We start from the raw sequence: 18,720 nt of genomic DNA, 5'->3' as shown, positions 1-18,720 counted from the left end.
AAACATGTTCAGCATTAAACTGGTGTTTCTGACATAAAAATGGATTCTGACACACAAATGATTGTCACGCTGTCAAACCATTATATTTTATGTAATCCATCAAAACAAAGTATGAAAATTTTACCCGTTCTCCTTTAGTGCCTCTGTCTCCAGGTCTGCCTGTGGCTCCCTGTGAAAATACAAACGGAGAAAATTAGGACAAAAATAATTTGGTGGTTAATTTTGCATTTTACATGTATACATACACATTATACAGTATATACACACAAAATTAGCTTCTCAATTTTCTTTTCAAACTGAGAAGGTCTCCAAAAGTGGTTCTGTCAGATTTAGCAAACGTACAGTCATGTTTTTTTTTTTGTTTTTTTTTTTTGGTCCCCAAAGTAAACCCTCATACATATAGACAGCTAAACCGTTCTATTTTTCATAGACTGCTCCCAAACTGCATTAGAGGAATGAAATTATTTGGCTGCTTTAATGGCCCAACTTTTCTATCAATTCAGTTGAGAGCAGAGTGAAAGTGCTTGGTGGATTTACAAATGACCATTTTCTCTTCGAACTCATGAAAGCCGTGAACCTCTGGATCTCTCATTCTCTTATTCCTCTCTCTCCATCTCCTCTGAGAGGGCTCTGTAGAGAAACACCTCTCATTGTACTCCAAAACCACTCTTGCATTTCTCCCTCCCCTCGCTTTCCCATCTATCTCTGCTCCTCTCTCGCATCACGGCTCCCACTAGCTCCTCAGGGAACATCTCTGTATCAAATTCTCCTGCTGGATTACAGCAGCCGAGCAAAAAAGAAATGCAATCTAGCCTGCGTTTCTAAAGCGGGAGGCACTTTGTGAAAGCATCCTCAACCATCTGCTTTCATCCACACCCCCATCAATGTCTAACACTCTCTCTCCTCCTCTCTATTCCCAGGCTCCTGATGAGGAGAGCTTAAAGCCATCACCGTGCCCACTGAAATGTGTTTCCCTCAGCCCCTGCCATAAAAGAGATGGAAAGGTATGAAACGGAGAGGACTGAGGAATTTCCTTCCTGCTAGATGGCACTGTTGCACCACCGAAAGAGACAGACAGACAAGGAAGCAGGGAGGGGGAAAAGAAAATAGAGAAAATTCTCAATGAGTGGTCCAACACCCTGCGAACACGCAGTCGTGCCATTTGAGAAGACAGTGACGTGAATGAAAGCGAAAATAAGGCCAGTGAACTTCCTCCAGATGATCTGCACCCATTTGAACCTTGACTCATCCAGAGACAGCATAAAGGGTTGAAAGGTGGGCTGCTCGTCGAAAATCTCGGTATAAAATCTACCATCTTTGCTCATGGGTGCTCAGTTTTGAGTCAGTTCAAGTTAGCCACAAAACCCATGTGAAATGCAGGAAATGATGTCACGAATGTTGTTAATGTTAAAGGGGACCTATCATGCCCTTTTTCAAAGTCTTTATTTTGTGTTTGGGATCTACTAGAATAGGTTTTCAAGCTTGAATGTTCAAAACACACATTATTTTCCACATATTTTACATTGTTGCAGCACTTCTTTTCCCAGTCTGTCAGTAAAGCTCTGTTCAGTTCCGGTCTCTATGAAGCGCCTCCTTTCGAAAAGCTCAATGTGCACTGATTGGTCGGCAGGACCAGTGTGTTGTGATTGGTCAACATCTTTAAGCGTGTTTTCGGAAAAATCACGCCCCTTACCCTTAACCATGACAAACCAACTCAACCAGGCCTCACCATTTTGTTTTCGTATGCCTTGGGCGGGAATTACTTAAATGAGGGATATTGTGATGTGTTTGTTCCCGGAAGAAAACTCGAGACTACAATCGAGGCATTTCAGGGATTTCAGAAACATTGCTCACTGTAAACCCTAACGCTCAAAATATTTAATTGGTTTAAGTAGGACAAACTTAAATTAGTTCAGTCAAATTAACTTTTATGAGTATTTAGCACTTTCTTTTTCTTTCAAGTTCACAGAACTGATATATTTTAAATAAACTGGACTGTTTCATTGTTTTGAGTTTTATGAACTTATTTCTTTTAATTTAGAAGAACTTAAGTTTAACTGAAACTGGGCTGGGATTTCTATTTCCCAGCATGGTTTTACAGCACTCGAAAGGGAGAGTAAATGCTAAAACTAAATGTTATATGTATGAGTACAAAATAAAAATCTGCCAGTTCTGCTTACTTAAACATTGAATTTCTCAACTTAAAAAATTTTAAGGCATTTAAAGTTTTGACAACTTACTCGGGTTTACAGTGTATACTTATATAGAGAATAACTCCCTTTGGAGTGACTTTGTGCTTTGTAATTTTGCAGACCTTTTTCATGCTCAGACAGCAACATTATACAATAAAAGCTGAAAATGTAAAAAAGCATAAAAGGAGCCCTTTAACAAAAAAAATATAACAAACAAATGAAAATTAGAAATGTTGCTTTGGTAACTAACTGAAATAGTGCTAAAATTACTAAAACTGAAAAACAAAGTTAAATAGAAATATAAAAAAGCAAAAAAAAAATATTAAAAAATATTACAATAGTACAAAATAATGCAAGATGTTGTAGTTATAGAATCAACCAGCAAGGGCAAACTTAGTCTCAGCCACAGATGTCACACCCATAGACCGTTGGCTGAATGTCTGATGCATATGGTACACTTATCTGGAAACACTTCAGCAGTATCAAAGTCGTCATCTGGTCGGTTTAATCTACAGGATGTCCGGGAGACGTGTGTGTTGCGTTCTTTAATGGTCCGCTTGGAAACAAATTCCGTGACTCCAATCCCCCTCATAGAAGAATGCCGTCATGTTTACAACTGTGACAACGAGTGCTTATCAGGATCAAATAAATGCTGAATTTCCAAAGGTATGTGAAGTTCGCGGCTCCATTGCTGCAGTAAACTTGCACAACGTTCTTGAATTAATAATTTATAGATGCACGACGGTCTGTCATTGTAGGGACATCGTCTTTCATTTTCACATCCCTAAACATGACGTGGAGCAAAACGAACTCTGATTGGTTGCTTTACATGTCAGTCAAACGTCCTCTTGGGCGGTCCTTGGACCTTGAAAGCTGCGATAGAGTCCAGACCTTCTGCCGTCAGTCTGAAGGTCTGGCTACGTGAGACTAGGGCAAACTTGACCATGCTAACCAGCTAAACCTGGACCCTTACAGCCTATAGACGGGTTCCAGAAGTGAAAACTCATAGGGAAATTGATTTTTAACAACAACTAATAAACCTTTAAAAACAGCCTGTGAGCTACGAGGTTGTTAATCGATAGTATTTGCTTCAGTCTAAGCCATCAGCCCACATTATTTCTTAGTTTCTTAAAAATTAGTTTTAAAATACTTTTTTACCATGGTGAAAAACTATATTATGGATGATGCTGTACAGAAAATTCCACCAGAGAGTCGAAACAAGCAAACTGCAGCAAAACCAGTGCCCAAGGAAGTCGACCGGAAGTTGAAGTCGGCCGGGTGCCGCCATCTTGTAGCAGAACTTCACTTGCGTTAGCATCCCCATTGACTCCCATTCATTTTGGCGTCACTTTGACAGTGAATAACTTTACATCTGAGGCGTTTAAAGACTCCATTTGTCCATTATTTATTTCCAAAGATACACAACAATGTATAAAGGGCTCCATTACCTTCTATGTTACATTATGGCCCCGTAGAAACAGTTTTTGTAAAAATAAGCTAACGATTGCGTCTTAACCACTCGACTCTCTGTCGCACAGTAGAGAAATTACCGTACAGACAGGAGGAGAAGCTCGCAGGCAATCGGGGAGACGTCAAGAGAGAAGCCTACTGGCGTTACATTTTAAAATACTATACAAACTAATTAATCAGAATACTTATTCCTGCTCACTCACGCCAAAGAACTCCCCGCTCAAGCTCGCCGTCTCTGCGAGATTAACGATGGCAGTTTGCACGCACAGCTACTAGAAGATTTACATCTGACAGACAGGTTGCGGACGTCATCAAGCTTAGTGTGAGTCTGCGCGTCAGAAAGGGAAGTGCTAAAAATCGCTAAAAATGGGCTTCACTTGACTCAATTGAGTTCCAATGGGGTCGCTGTGTCCATTTCTTTTACTGTCTATGGGCAAAAGATCTCTTTAGGCCCGCCCACTCCCATGAAGCACTGCGTAATCGAGTCAGTCTCCCTAGACTCTCGAAATATTTCAATATTTCAATAGTTAAGCATATTTTGCGATAAACTTAAAATATATTGTTTATATATATATATATATAATCAATGTTTATAAATGAGCAGACTTATATTTCTCCGTTATTTTTAATTCGATTATGCTGTTTGCAATGCTTCATGGGATTGTAGTTCTTTCACCCACTAAAGGCGTTAAGTACACAGTCTTGTACCTTCGTATTTTTGTCAGATTTTCAAATCCTTTTTTACTTCAAATCAAAGTTTGTAATGTTATGAATCACCTTGTAGCTGGTTGGCTTGGTTTGTGGCTTATAATGCTTTAAAGAAGACTTAAATACTTCCAGAACAAGCACTGCTGAAAAACTGGGTGGGCAGTGGGCACTGTTGCACTCTATAGAAAATAGCTGCCCATGAACGTTAGCAAGATGGCCGCTGAACAAACTGACTTCTGACTCATCCTCTGCTCTTTCTCGCTCACCTCATTAAGATCTGCAGATGTATGCTGTATTTACCGCATTTGTCTGTCTGTGACGGAGGCGTCTATATATGTGCGTTCGTGTGTTGGCGGCTCTCTGATGTGTCTGTTTGCTGCCGTAATGTGCAGAAGTGCGATTTGTCACACAGTTCTGCCGTAGATATGCGTTCTGTTGTGACAAGGCATCAGAAAACAGAACTTTTTTTTTAATTTTTGACGTGACAAGGCTTTCGAAACTACAAACCCTGTTTGTAGGGGACATTTAATTAGTGATCGCATGCATTATTCATGATTTAATGGCTCATGGGCAGGATTTTATCCACACTGGAGAGCATTAGCAGTGAGTAAGCGGTCTTATTATTGAAAACTTTACAAGACTAATGACTAGTGTTGGGCTTTTATTTGCTTGGGAAAGAAAGAAATCTAGTGAGACGGAGATAAATGTAGACCAGCACAGATTCAAGCCCTTGTCATCCACTATTCTAACTTGCTGGCAAAATATTAAGGCACAAGTTATTAGATGCTGCATGTATTAAAGTAAAAGCATTAATTTTCTACTAATATTATATAACTGAAGCCAAAGCCCTCTCAAAAGCATTTACTGCACACTCACATACCTCATAGCCTGGAATTCCATCTTTCCCCGGCCTTCCCTGTGGAGGAGACAGAACATTCCCATCGATTTTTGCAATCCAAGGTTATTGTACTTAACTGAAACTAAAATAAAAATAATAATAAAAAAAAAAAAAAAAAAATGTAAAAATAACTGAAACTTGATGTACTAAAATAAACTATAACTGAAAACAACAACATCATTATAGGCATATTGAAAAAAAAAAACTTGACAAAAACAACAAAATTACTAAAACGTAGAAAATCTAAAAATAAAAACCCACTTAGAATATTAATAAAAACTATAATAGTATCTCAATGATACTAAAATAACACTGTTGCAATAAAAGCAACTTTGCACTGTTTATCATTCAATAGGTAATTAGATGTTACAGTGGGCACAAATGTTTTTAGATGCTATTAGAAAACCACAAAATGGAAGCCAGTTTTCACCTCAAAAAAAAAAAAAAAAAAAAAAAAAGTTACTTTAACTGTGAGATTTTAAAGTAAAGATTGTCACATAGAAGCTGACTATGGAAGCTTGTTTCCACCATGAAATAAAAAATAAAAAAGGTAACTGCGACTTTTTATCTCATGATTCTGACATTTTTATTGCTGTTTTCTCTCACAATTCTGACTTTTTCTAAGAATGCCGAGATATGAACTTACAATTGCATGATATAAAGTCAGAATTGTGAGATATAAAGTCAGAATTGTGTGATATAAAGTCAGAATTGCAATTTATAAAAAGTCAGAATTGTGTGATATAAAGTCAGAATTGCGATTTATAGTCAGAATTGAGTGATATAAAATCAGAATTGTGTTATAAAGTCAAATATTGTGATAAAAAGTCAGAATTGCGATTTATAGTCAGAATTGTTTGATATAAAATCAGAATTGTGTTATAGTGTCAAATATTGTGACAAAGTCAGAATTGCGTGATAAAATCAGAATTGCGAGTCAAAGTCAGAATTGCGAGTCAAAGTCAGAATTGTATGATATAAAGTCAGAATTGTATGATATTAAGTCAGAATTGTGAGATATGAAGTCAGAATTGCGTGATGCGTGATATAAAGTCAGAATTGTACTGTATGATATAGTCAGTATTGCATGATATAAAGTCAAAATTGCATGATATTAAGTCAGAATTGTACTGTATGATATAAAGTCAGAATTGTACTGTATGATATTAAGTCAGAATTGTACTGTATGATATAAAGTCAGAATTGTACTGTATGATATAAAGTCAGAATTGCATGATATAAAGTCAGAATTGTACTGTATGATATAAAGTCAGCATTTAATGATATAAAGTCAAAATTGTATGATATAAAGTCAGAATTGTATGATATAAAGTCAGAATTGCATGATATAAAGCCAGAATTGTACTGTATGATATAAAGTCAAAATTGTATGATATAAAGTCAGAATTGTATGATATAAAGTCAGAATTGCATGATATAAAGTCAGAATTGCATGATATAAAGTCAAAATTGTATGATATAAAGTCAAAATTGTATGATATAAATTCAGAATTGTGATATAAACCCGCAATTATGTGTTATAATGTCCAATTATGAGGGAAAAAAAATTTTCTCCAAATTAAAAGTTTATATCTCAATTCTGACTTTATAACTCGCAATTGTGAGAAAAAAAGTCCGAATTGTGGGATAAAAAGTCGCAATTACCATGTTAATTTGTTTATTTAGCGACAGAAACAAGCTTTCATAACTGACAGAAAAATTGCAATTCTGAAAAAGTTGAAATTCTAAAAGAAAAGTTGCAAATGAGAAATTGAATAGAAAATCTATTTTGAAGGTTGAAAAATGAAGCTGCAATTGTGAGAAAGTTTTAATTAATTTTACTTATTTATACTATGTGATGATAAATGCATTGATAGTTGAAATATATTAAGGAAAACTAATTCCATAGAAATCAGAAGTCAATATGAAATCAAATTTGGCCCTATTTTCTTTCTTAATATAAGCTCCTGGTCATGTAGTGATTGGCCAGTGCAGGTGGTTGCAAAGGGGGAAAAAAGTGTTGGTAACACTTTACAATACGGTTCATTAGTTAACATTAGTTAACTACATTAGTTAACATGAATGAATAATGAACTGCACTTATACAGCATTTATTAATCTTTGTTAATGTTAATTTCAACATTTACTAATACATTATTAAAAGCTTGTTAACATTAGTTAATGCACTGTTAACTAACATGAACAAAGAATGAACAACTGTATTCTCATTAACTAACACTAACGAAGATTAGTAAATACAGTAACAAATGTATTGCTCATTGTTAGTTCATGTTAGTTAATCCATTAACTAATGTTTAACAAATGAACCGTATTGTAAAGTGTTACCAAAGTGTTTTTCTTTGTTAAATGTCCTGTTTCATTTAGAAAAAAAAAAAAAAAAAAAGCCACTTGCTTTGATATTTTGAATCATCAAATGCAATGGCATTCATGCATTTTTAAGTGTCTAAAGTGTCCAAATACTTCTTGGAGCCACTGTATGTCATATTATGTCGCAAACACCATGTCAACTTTGATGTAGTCTAGTTTGTATCTTTCGTTAGCTTAGCGCACACTGTTCCACTAAGGTTAAGTGTGAACAATTAGGAATTGAGCTAGATAAACTAGAAATAAGTTGTGAAACATCACCTAGAAGAAACAGGAATTCCTCTGGGGAATTCTGTGTATTCAACGGAGATGCCGAAGGCATTATGGCTGTGTGAATAACGAAGCAATTATGAGACCCATTCAGCCACTGTACTCCTTCACCGAGACAGCCAATCAAACGTTTACCCCAGTGACTGCACTCATTACCACAGCACAAATCAGCCGGGTTTAACACCACAGTACAAGTATATGAAGAGATTACTCTGTGCTATGAAGTGAGATATTACAGCTGAAAATAGTTGCTGTAGTTTATACAGAATAATCTAACACAGAGCTCTGGTGTATTCTGCTATATCACACTATATTAGAAATCGTAGTAATTCAGTCGATCAAAAACTGTATATATCCAGTTGTGCAGTAATATCTCTGATGCTTGTTTACAGTATTTTGTCTCAGCATTCTGGGATATCTAATAGAAACAGAAACAGCCCAAACTCTGAATTAAACTACAGGCCAGTGAGCAGAAATCAAGAATCGAGGAAAAATAAACCCCAAAAGAATGTTTGAGTCAGAACACTGAATCCACAGCGAGTCAAACTGTGAATCAATCAGCACACTAATCAGTTAATTAAATCTGGTCTGCAATTCAAGGCTGGATCAAATGATGGATCTATCTGTTATAAGATCACAGAGCTGAAAACAGAGGACATAAACTAATGAGAACTAAATGTTATTATAGGCAGTGTAGATCACAGCCAGGTTCAGCATAAATTGTAGATTACAGGTAGATCCAGGGACCCGGGGGGCCACAAAAGGAAAACATGAGCAATTGTAAAAAAAACAAAAAAAAACAAAACAATAGTGTTTGATAAAACATTGCATAAAGTTTTATTCTATTCTTTTCTCTTCAGGTTATGTAAATAGTTATGTGTGTATTTCTCACAATTGCAACTTTATTTCTCATAATTACATATATTTCTCAATCATTCATATGTTTAAAACTTTATATCTCACAATTGCAATTTATTTTTCAGAACTGCAACTACTTTTAAAAAAAGTAGTTTTTTTTTAATGTGTCCTTTTAAATACAAATGAGCTGCTGCTCCCAGCCCCCTTTCCAGAGGAGGGCGGAGCTTTAACAGCTTGCTCTTCGGTTGCTCAACAACAACAAAGCTGGAAAATCTCACGCAGCCAAAATGATGATTGTCAGTAACGGTGTTCAGCCTTATATTGTTCAAACCGGAGTCGGACACTGATGGAGAGACTTCAAGAAGTTACAACTTTTTGAATGCAACTGGATGTTTCTGAACGGTTAGAGGATAAATTATGCATTTGCTGTGGAGTTGATTCAACTCATCGACTAACATGTGCCGTCATGTTAATCATTTGTGCAAATCCAGCGTTGAATTGAGCCTCGTTTGTGAAGCAGGGTTTATGTAAATTTTAGGGTTAAAGATGTCACTAACCCAGGAAGAAGCTTGTTGTAGTCCCTACCAGCCGTTTGTTGTAGTCCTTAAACAGAGAATTCTTCAAAAGAAAATATCTCCCTTTGCATTAAACTTTGAGCGTTGTAACTTTGCAGATGTTGTTTATGCTCTAACAGCAACATTACACACTAACTAAAGTTAAAAAAGTGAAATCATAATCACCTCTTTAAAATTGCATCTTTATATCATTACATAGTACAAGGTACATTGCACCTTTTAATTTTTTTACTCTGAGGTGAAACCTGGCTTCCATATTAATTTCCGTGAAACTGCTAAAAGAACATTATGAAAATGGTTTTCTTATAGCATCTCAGAACATTTGTGCTCATTGGAACACCCCTGGAACACTGAACTTGCATATATATGAGAATTTCCAGTCTAGTTTTGTAGTCCCTTTGTAGTCCCTTTTTTTTTTTTCATTGGTTCCCCTTGATTGCATCCACGGTTGTGTCTTTTTATCTTATCTTGTTAGCTTGTCTGTATGTTTAGCCCTTGTGTTTCCCATGTTGTTTTGTGAGGTCTTGTCCTTCTATAGGTTCTTATGTTGGTGTTGGTGCCTTCAGACACAGTGTGCTTACAAATAAATATATATTATAAAATTGCATTAAAAAAAAAAAAAATCTGTATCTTTTCTACAGATACAGATACCTTTATATTTTAGGATATGGATCCCTTATGAATAGATTATGATATTTTCGAGTCCTATCATAAAGAAGTCTAAAAAAAACCCTTGCTGTAGATTACAGACATTAGTGTATATTACAGATTACATGTGTAGTGAATGTTAAGATTGATTACAGGGGCTCCAGGAGGCCCTTCGGGTCCAGGGAAGCCAGTCTCTCCCAGAGGCCCTCGTTCTCCCTGTGTGGAAAGACAAAGAGGGAAAATTGGACATCATCAGTCTCGCATCATCCTGTTGGCAAAACCTGCTGTATGATTGACAGCAGCTAACAAGCAACAAAGAAAATCTCACCGGCTCTCCAGGGATCCCTGTCTCACCACGCGGACCAGGCTTTCCCTTCATAGGAAAGAGAAGGACAGAAAGAGTTAGACCGCAAACCTGGTGTCCATCTAAACCACCTGTTGGCTGGGGACACAGCTACAACATGCACTGATTTTATCAACAAAAAAAAAATCATGCTCGATATATAAAACCTATATCTTGTGATGGATCACTTTAAGAATCAAACAAACATAAAAGTAATGAAAAGGTTATCTAAATGTAAAAATATGGAAAGTAAGCATGCACAATATTAATCATTGGCCAGTGTGTTTTATTTTAATTATATTTTAATAAAATATTTACTTTATTTAGCTTTGATTAAAGATACCTTTTGATCTCAAACTAGTTTTTGTGAATAAATTAGAATATGCATTAAACAAAATATATTATGTATTTGATTTAAAGGGTTAGTTCACCCAAAAATGAAAATTCTGTCATTAATTTCTCATCCTCATAATAATAACCTGTAAGACTGTTGTTCATCTTCAGAACACAAATGAAGATATTTTTGATGAAAACCGAGAGCTTTCTGTCCCTCCACTGACAGCTAAGTAATTGAAATTTTGACGCTTCAAAAAGTTCATAAACAGATCATAAAACTATTCCATATGAATTGAACGGTTTAACACTAGAAGTCCCAGAGATTTGTAACCCTCCTTTAGCCAAGTGGATGCTAACTGGCTAGTCTTTTGGCTATCATTAGCATCAATTCATGTGTAAATATGGTCATTACCTGAGCAATCTGCAGGGGGGTTGGGGGTGTGTGTGTGAATGGTTGCTGGTGGCTTGTTTGTATGTGTGGGGGAGGGAGGGCTGCTAAAAGCAGAGAACTTGATTGACCATGGGCCGGTTTCAGAAAGGAGGTTAAGTGAAAACTCTGAGTATGTTAACCCTGAAATGAGGGAGTGCAAGTGATGTTTAAAAAGTTAACTCACTCATTCACACTGCAAAAATGCTTTTCATACTAAGTATTTTTTTATCCTATTTCAAGTAAATTTAAAAAAAAATCTTAAATCAAGATGGATTTTCTATATGAGAAAATTATATATGATATTTAGTCTTGTTTCCTGGGGGGATCTAAATTAAGTGCATTTTACTTAAGTAAAATGATCAATATCTGCCAGTGTGGTAATAAAAATAATCTTAATGCAAACGGAAAGTGTTGGAGTGTCTACCCAGGTGAAAAAAAAAGTGCCGTAAAATACACTTTATTTTAGTACACTTTTACACTTCCATAATGTCCAGTGCTCTATTTCTGTGCACTTATTTTGTACTTAATATACTAAAAGCTCTTCTTTAGTACTTCTTAAGATAATCTTAAGAACATCTAAGTGTACTCAACTGTGCTATTTTGAGACACCATGAATTTGAACTAAAATGTGCTTTTAACATACTATCTCTGTATAGAAAAATGTATTTAGTTACCACTTATAGTACACTTGAACCCATCTTTCAAACACTTTTAAAAATGGACTTATGATGTATTTCAAATATAAGATTAATATATAATGAATATATACAAAATGTATTTATAATATATTACCAGGCAGTGCCAGGATTGTGATTGATTGCTGGAATGTACTCACTCACTTTTTAATATTATTTGTAAATATGTGTACAAATGGTTGGTTTCTTTATTTTATTTTGTACTATTTTTATCAATAGATCTCAGCAACAAAGGAAAAAAAAAACATGGGTGTTGATTTCTCCCTAAGATGGCAAAGTGAAACACAAGTTTCCTTGAAGTGGCTCAGCATGGCCCCACATTGTTTACATAACAAAAGCAACTGTTCACAGCTGATTAAGGATATTAGCCTAAAGACTTCCAGCCCATCGGCTGTCCTGCGGGTTTTATAGGTAGAAAAGCCAAATGGCTGCTCTCTGGGACTTCTAGTGTTAATCCAAATTTTCTGAAGAGACTTAATGACTTTATATAATGAACAAATTTAATTTAATCTTTTAATCACATATAAACATTGATCAATGCACACATCAGTTATGATAAAATCTTGGCTGCTTGACTTGCAAGAACCAATGATGTTCATTCTCATGTTGATTATTATGTTAATTTTTTGATCTCTTCATGAACTTTTTGAAGCGTCAAAGTGGTAGTTGCGCAGACTGTCAATGGGGGGACGAGAATCTCTCAGATTTCATTACAAATATCTTCACTGCACTTAATAAATCTGCTAAATAAATAGTGTTTTTATGAAAAATTGTGCCATTAAACAGATTGTCCGCCCAAAAATGAAAATTATCCCATGATTTACTCACCCTCAAGCCATCCTAGGTGTATATGTCTATTTTCTTTTAGACAAACACAATATATTTAAAAATATCCTTAGTCCTCCAAGGTTTATAATGGTTATGAATGGGGGGCCATGTTTTAAAGCCAAAAATAATGCATCCATCCATAAAAAAAAAAAAGTAATCCATATGACTCCAGGGGGTTAATATGCGCAATATGCGCTCTGCTGACTTTAGGTCTTCTGAAGCGAAGCAATGTATTTTTTTCTAAGAAAAATATCCATATTTAAAACTTTATAAATTCAAATAACTACATTCCAGTGGACAACCGTACACAAAATCCGCAAGTCAATTTGCGGCAGAAGAGTATCCTTTGACCTGACACACAACGTAATGATGAACGTGGAGGCACAGAGGATAGAGCAAAACAAATCACTGGTCATGGATTATAAGTCTAAAATGATAATTTTTAAAGAGAAATGTCGGAGGATTTCGATATAAGAGAAGAGGTAACAAGATGTAATATAAGTCTAAGGTGTCTCCTGAATGTGTCTGTGAAGTTTCAGCTCAAAATACCCCATAGATTTTTTCTTAATTAATTTTTTTAACTGCCTATTTTGGGGCACCATTAACTATACACTGATTTTGGCAGCGCGCCGCCCCTTTAAATCGCGTGCTCTCTGCCACACGAGCTCTCGACTATATTACAGTGCATTTACAAAGTTCACACAGCTAATATAACCCTCAAATGGATCTTTACAAGATGTTTGTCATGCATGCTGTATGCATGCTTTGAATTATGTGAGTAAAGTATTTATTTTGATGTTTACATTGATTCTGAATGAGTTTGAGGCTATATGCTCTGTGGCTAACGGCTAATTCTACACTGTTGGAGAGATTTATAAAGAATGAAGTTGTGTTTATGAATTATACAGACTGCAAGTGTTTAAAAATGAAAATAGCAACGGCTCTTGTCTCCGTGAATACAGTAAGAAACGATGGTAACTTTAACCTCATTTAACAGTACATTAGCAACATGCTAATGAAACATTTAGCTATCGCTCTTGCTGGCTTACCTTGTCTGTGCACAGATCCAGACGTTAATACTGCCTTTCCTTGTCTAATGCCTTGAACATGGGCTGGCATATGCAAATATTGGGGTCATACATATTAATGATCCCGACTGTTACGTAACAGTGTGTTTATGTGTTATGTTGAGATCTGTGTGTTTTTCGGAAGTCTTTTTAACAAATGAGAAATGAGACAATGGGGTTTGAAACTCAATGTATGTCTTTTCCATGTACTGAACTCTTGTTATTTAACTATGCCAAGATAAATTCAATTTTTGATTCTAGGGCACCTTTAAATTTGTTGCACAGCCCAATTTGAGCTTTCTGCGTACGGTTGTCCGTCGGAAGCTAGCTATTTGAATTTATAAAGTTTTAAATATGGATATTTTCTTACAAAAACGCATTACTTCACTTTAGAAGACCTTTATTAACCCCTGGAGTCGTATAGATTTTTTTTTTTTTATGGATGGATGCATTATTTTTAAATAATTCACAAATATTATAAACCTTGGAGGACTAAGGATATTTTTAAATATATCTCTGATTGTGTTCGTCTAAAAGAAGATAGTCATATACACCTATAGGATGGCTTGAGGGTGAGTAAATCATGGGATAATTTTCATTTTTGGATGAACTATCCATTTAAAGGTGCCCTAGAATTAAATATTGAATTTACTTTGGCATAGTTGAATAACATGAGTTCAGTACATGGAAAAGACATACAGTGAGTTTCAAACTCCATTGTTTCTTTCTTCTTATATAAATCTCATTTGTTTAAAAGACCTCTGAAGAACAGGCGAATCTCAACATTACACCGACTGTTATGCAACAGTCAGGGTGTACGCCCCAATATTTGCATATGCCAGCCCATGTTCAAGCCATTAGACAAGGGCAGAATGTCTGGATCTGTGCACAGCTGAATCATCAGACTAGGTAAGCAAGCAAGAACAATAGAGAAAAATGGCAGATGGAGCAATAATAACTGACATGATCCATGATATCATGATATTTTTAGTGATATTTGTAAATTGTCTTTCTAAATGTTACGTTAGCATGTTGCTAATGTACTGTTAAATGTGGTTAAAGTTACCATCGTTTCTTACTGTATTCACGGAGACAAGACTGTCGTTACTTGCAGTCTGTATAATTCATAAACACGACTTCATTCTTTATAAATCTCTCCAACAGTGTGTAATGTTAGCTTTAGCCACGGAGCACTATCAAACTCATTCAGAATCAAATGTAAACACACAAATAAATACAATACTCACATGATCGGATGTATGCATGCAGCATGCATGACGAACATCTTGTAAAGATCCATTTTGTGGGTTATATTAGCTGTGTGAACTGTGTTTATGCTGTTTAAGGCAAGCGCGAGCTCCGGGGGCGGGGGAGCACGAGAATTAAAGGGGCCGCAACCTATATATCGGATCATAGTTAATGATGCCCCAAAATAGGCAGTAAAAAAATGAATTAAAAAAAATCTATGGGGTATTTTGAGCTGAAACTTCACAGACACATTCAGGGGACACCATAGACTTATATTACATCTTTTAAAAAGAAGTTCTAGGGCACCTTTAATATTTCGAGAATTGTGACTATAGAGAAGGCTGAAGGCTTTATTTATTTACTAACTTTATTGCTTGTAGCTTATTGCCTAAATATACAGTTTTATGTGTTTTAGTGTCAGTGTTAGCGAAAGCAGAAAAATGACATAATGAATAACTTACAGCAGGACCAGAAACACCAGGAGGACCAGGAAGGCCAGGGTCACCCTTACAACACACAAACATACTCATGTAAGATGAATCTTCAATGCAAAAATGCCTGAGAACATGTCACAAAACACAATGATTGCTTTTCTTTCTGTTCTCAATACCAACTGTGCTTGACAAGTCCAACTCCAAAATCATTCTCTGAGTATCTGTGTGTGTGTGAGCTGCTCTCTTTCCTCCATATGCGCTCTGCTGACTTTAGGAATTAATGAGCTGCTTTTAAGTTTTGGGGCACAGCATGCAAATAAACAGCTTGAGATCAGGCAGCCTCGTGGCTGTTGTGGAGTCGGCGAGCGCGCAAAATGCTGCGACTACATCTTGACAAGTCCTTTCTGGGAAGAGTGGGCGAGTTTGATGCTGCTCAAAGGAGGAAGCTGCTCTGGCAGACAGACGAAAGAGAGTCTCCATGCACCAGCGCTCTGATACGTGCAGGAGGAAACATTCTGTGGTGGGGAATGGGGGGGGTCTGGACGGTTCTGTGGGCTCGATTTAATGAAGCCTATTATTTCTAGCCTCTCTAGTATTCTCGTATTCATGGTCTTTCTGTCGAATTCTCGAGTGCTTTGACTAAGCACTGCAGTGAAATTAGAATACTAACAATGCTTGAATCAATTATGAATGTCTGCTCGCCATTCTCCATCTCTCTGTCAGTCAAACACGCACACATACACACCGAAACTGCAATGTCATGTCAAATGGTGAAGGTACAGAGTGGAGCGTCTAGTTGAGCTGCTGAAAGCTGTGTGTAATCTGGGACACTCAGAAAGTGTGAGAGAGTGTCCACTGACACGATTCATTCAAATGCGCTTACCTTAGCACCTGGCAGCCCCTCTAGTCCTGGTAATCCCATCAGTCCCGGCTCACCCTGGAAAAAAAGAAACACATTCCAGCTCAGCACAGGCACCTTCATGCGTGAAAGTCTGTCTGTGTCAGAATTGGGGAGTGACTAAGTAAAAGTGGCAATGCAACTAACGCCAATACAATTTTTAGTATAACTAACAAGCTAGTTTTTAATGAGTAGCAGTAAGGAATGTTATCATTTTGGGTTTGTCGCAATGAGTTGTTTGCAAATAAATGCATAAATGATGATTTTGAGTTAGTTTCGAATTTTGGTAGTTTTGTCACAATTTCAAAAAAGTTTTACTGCACTACTTTTGGCCCTATGTACTTTTAATAAAGTAATGAAAATGTTCACCGCCACGACACTTCTCAATTACTGTAATGCGTTTAATAGCATTATATTTTGGAATAAAATGGCAGATTTGTTTGTTTTACTAAAGCTAATTTAAAAGCTAGTATTTTGTGTGTTCTACCTACACAACATTAAATAACACCTTTTGGATAATTTGACTAAAATATGACAAGATCTCAGAGTTAAACTGTGTCAGAAAAAAATAATCTTAATTATGTCAGATTGTGACAGTGTTTGAATAATTTTTGTTTCCAAATTATCAATTTTGCTGGTAATCCACTGTATGAAGAATTTTTGGGTATAATATGTTACAGTATACTTTATTTTGCTATCCTCACTTCAAGGCCGTAACAATGTCTTGAACATTGGGGGGGACTTTTTTTTTTTTTTTTTTAATAAAGCGTAAAGAAACAAAACAGTGAAGGAAATTGTTGCTAATACAATGCTATATCAGATATGTACACAAATGCTATATCAAAAATGTACAATAACAATTGTAGAAAAAAAATAACATTACAATGTCCAGAAATCAATTTCAATAGTGCATTGAGAACTCATGTTTAATGTGATAGTTTCATAATACAATATATTTTTAGTTCCGAGATTCTTGAATTTAGTGAATAAATACATAGATCCGATAGTATTATCTGAATTCCCTAGTGGGCTGGTGGTAGAATTTTTGTTAACAGTATCAAAGGTTCCATGTTCTAATCTGACCTCGTAAAGTTTTTTTTTTTTTCCTCACTGTGTTCATCAATGGTTGTACATCAAGATCAGGGACACATTTATGTGCATGTTTTGTGATTTTACCGGAAAGAATAGAACCTCCGCAACGGCGTTAAGTGATCGTTTGACGCGCTCGCCTGTGCTATGAAGACTGTGCATGAGCAAAAAGAGCAAGTAAACCCTGCCTACTTTGATTTGATCGGCCATCTCAATCATTTTGACATTGACGAGCACTCTTAAACCGCTGAGGCAGACCAGACTAAAAATTAAACATTTAAACCAACATATAGAGTGCTGTAATGAAGTGCAACAGAGCAGTGTAAGAATTTCAAATATTGGGGGGGAGGGGCGATTTGGCCATTTTTTATTATAGGGGGGGGACTTGTCCCCCTCAATGTTTACGGTGGTTATGGCCTTGCCGTAGTGTCCTGCACCCACTAGAAAAAATAAATCAAAATGTCTGAATCATTTTGGGTTTGATTATGTAAAAGAATTAAACATATAGTGGGTACGGAAAGTATTCAGACCCCCTTAAATTTTTCACTCTTTGTTATATTGCAGCCATTTGCTAAAATCATTTAAGTTCTTTTTTTTTCCTCAACTGAAATATCACATGGTCCTAAGTATTCAGACCCTTTGCTGTGAGACTCATATTTAACTCAGGTGCTGTCCATTTCTTCTGATTATCCTTGAGATGGTTCTACACCTTCATTTGAGTCCAGCTGTGTTTGATTATACTGATTGGACTTGATTAGGAAAGCCACACACCTGTCTATGTAAGACCTTACAGCTCACAGTGCATGTCAGAGCAAATGTGAGTCATGAGGTCAAAAGAACTGCCTGAAGAGCTCAGAGACAGAATTGTGGCAAGGCACAGATCTGGACAAGGTTACAAAAAATGTCTGCCAACTTACGTTTCCTAAGAGCACAGTGGCCTCCATAATCCTTAAATGGAAGACGTTTGGGACGACCCAAATCCTTCCTAGAGCTGAGCTATCGGGGGAGAAGAGCCTTGGTGAGAAAGGAAAAGAAGAACCCAATGATCACTGTGGCTGAGTTTCAGAGATGCAGTCGGGAGATGGGAGAAAGTTGTAGAAAGTCAACCATCACTGCAGCCCTCCACCAGTCGGGGCTTTATGGCAGAATGGCCCGGCGGAAGCCTCTCCTCAGTGCAAGACACATGAAAGCCCACATGGAGTTTGCCAAGATGGTGAGAGATAAGATTCTCTGGTCTGATGAGACAAAGATAGAACGTTTTGGCCTTAATGTGTGGAGAAAACCAGGCACTGCTCATCACCTGTCCAATACTGTCCCAACAGTGAAGTATGGTGGTGGCAGCATCATG

General features: G+C 36.4%; 1 protein-coding gene across 2 annotated transcripts in view; it reads right to left on the bottom strand.

Annotated features, from left to right (window-relative positions):
- The window catches only part of LOC137020243 (collagen alpha-1(XIX) chain), a 234,726-nt gene that overhangs the window by 22,983 nt on the left and 193,023 nt on the right, over window positions 1–18,720 (bottom strand). For both annotated transcript variants that reach the window (XM_067385510.1, XM_067385511.1), the window contains 6 exons: window positions 16,269–16,322; window positions 15,413–15,457; window positions 10,333–10,377; window positions 10,158–10,220; window positions 5,251–5,286; window positions 125–169 (listed from right to left, as the gene is read on the bottom strand). In XM_067385510.1, the coding sequence (XP_067241611.1) occupies window positions 125–169; window positions 5,251–5,286; window positions 10,158–10,220; window positions 10,333–10,377; window positions 15,413–15,457; window positions 16,269–16,322 (288 nt within the window). The remainder of the gene's footprint in view (window positions 1–124; window positions 170–5,250; window positions 5,287–10,157; window positions 10,221–10,332; window positions 10,378–15,412; window positions 15,458–16,268; window positions 16,323–18,720) is intronic.

The sequence above is a fragment of the Chanodichthys erythropterus genome, chromosome 5 (genome assembly GCF_024489055.1).
Source record: "Chanodichthys erythropterus isolate Z2021 chromosome 5, ASM2448905v1, whole genome shotgun sequence".
In the NCBI taxonomy this organism is placed as follows: domain Eukaryota; kingdom Metazoa; phylum Chordata; class Actinopteri; order Cypriniformes; family Xenocyprididae; genus Chanodichthys; species Chanodichthys erythropterus.
The sequence above is the reverse complement of the archived record's forward strand: the minus strand, read 5'-3'. Positions and strand labels throughout refer to the sequence as shown.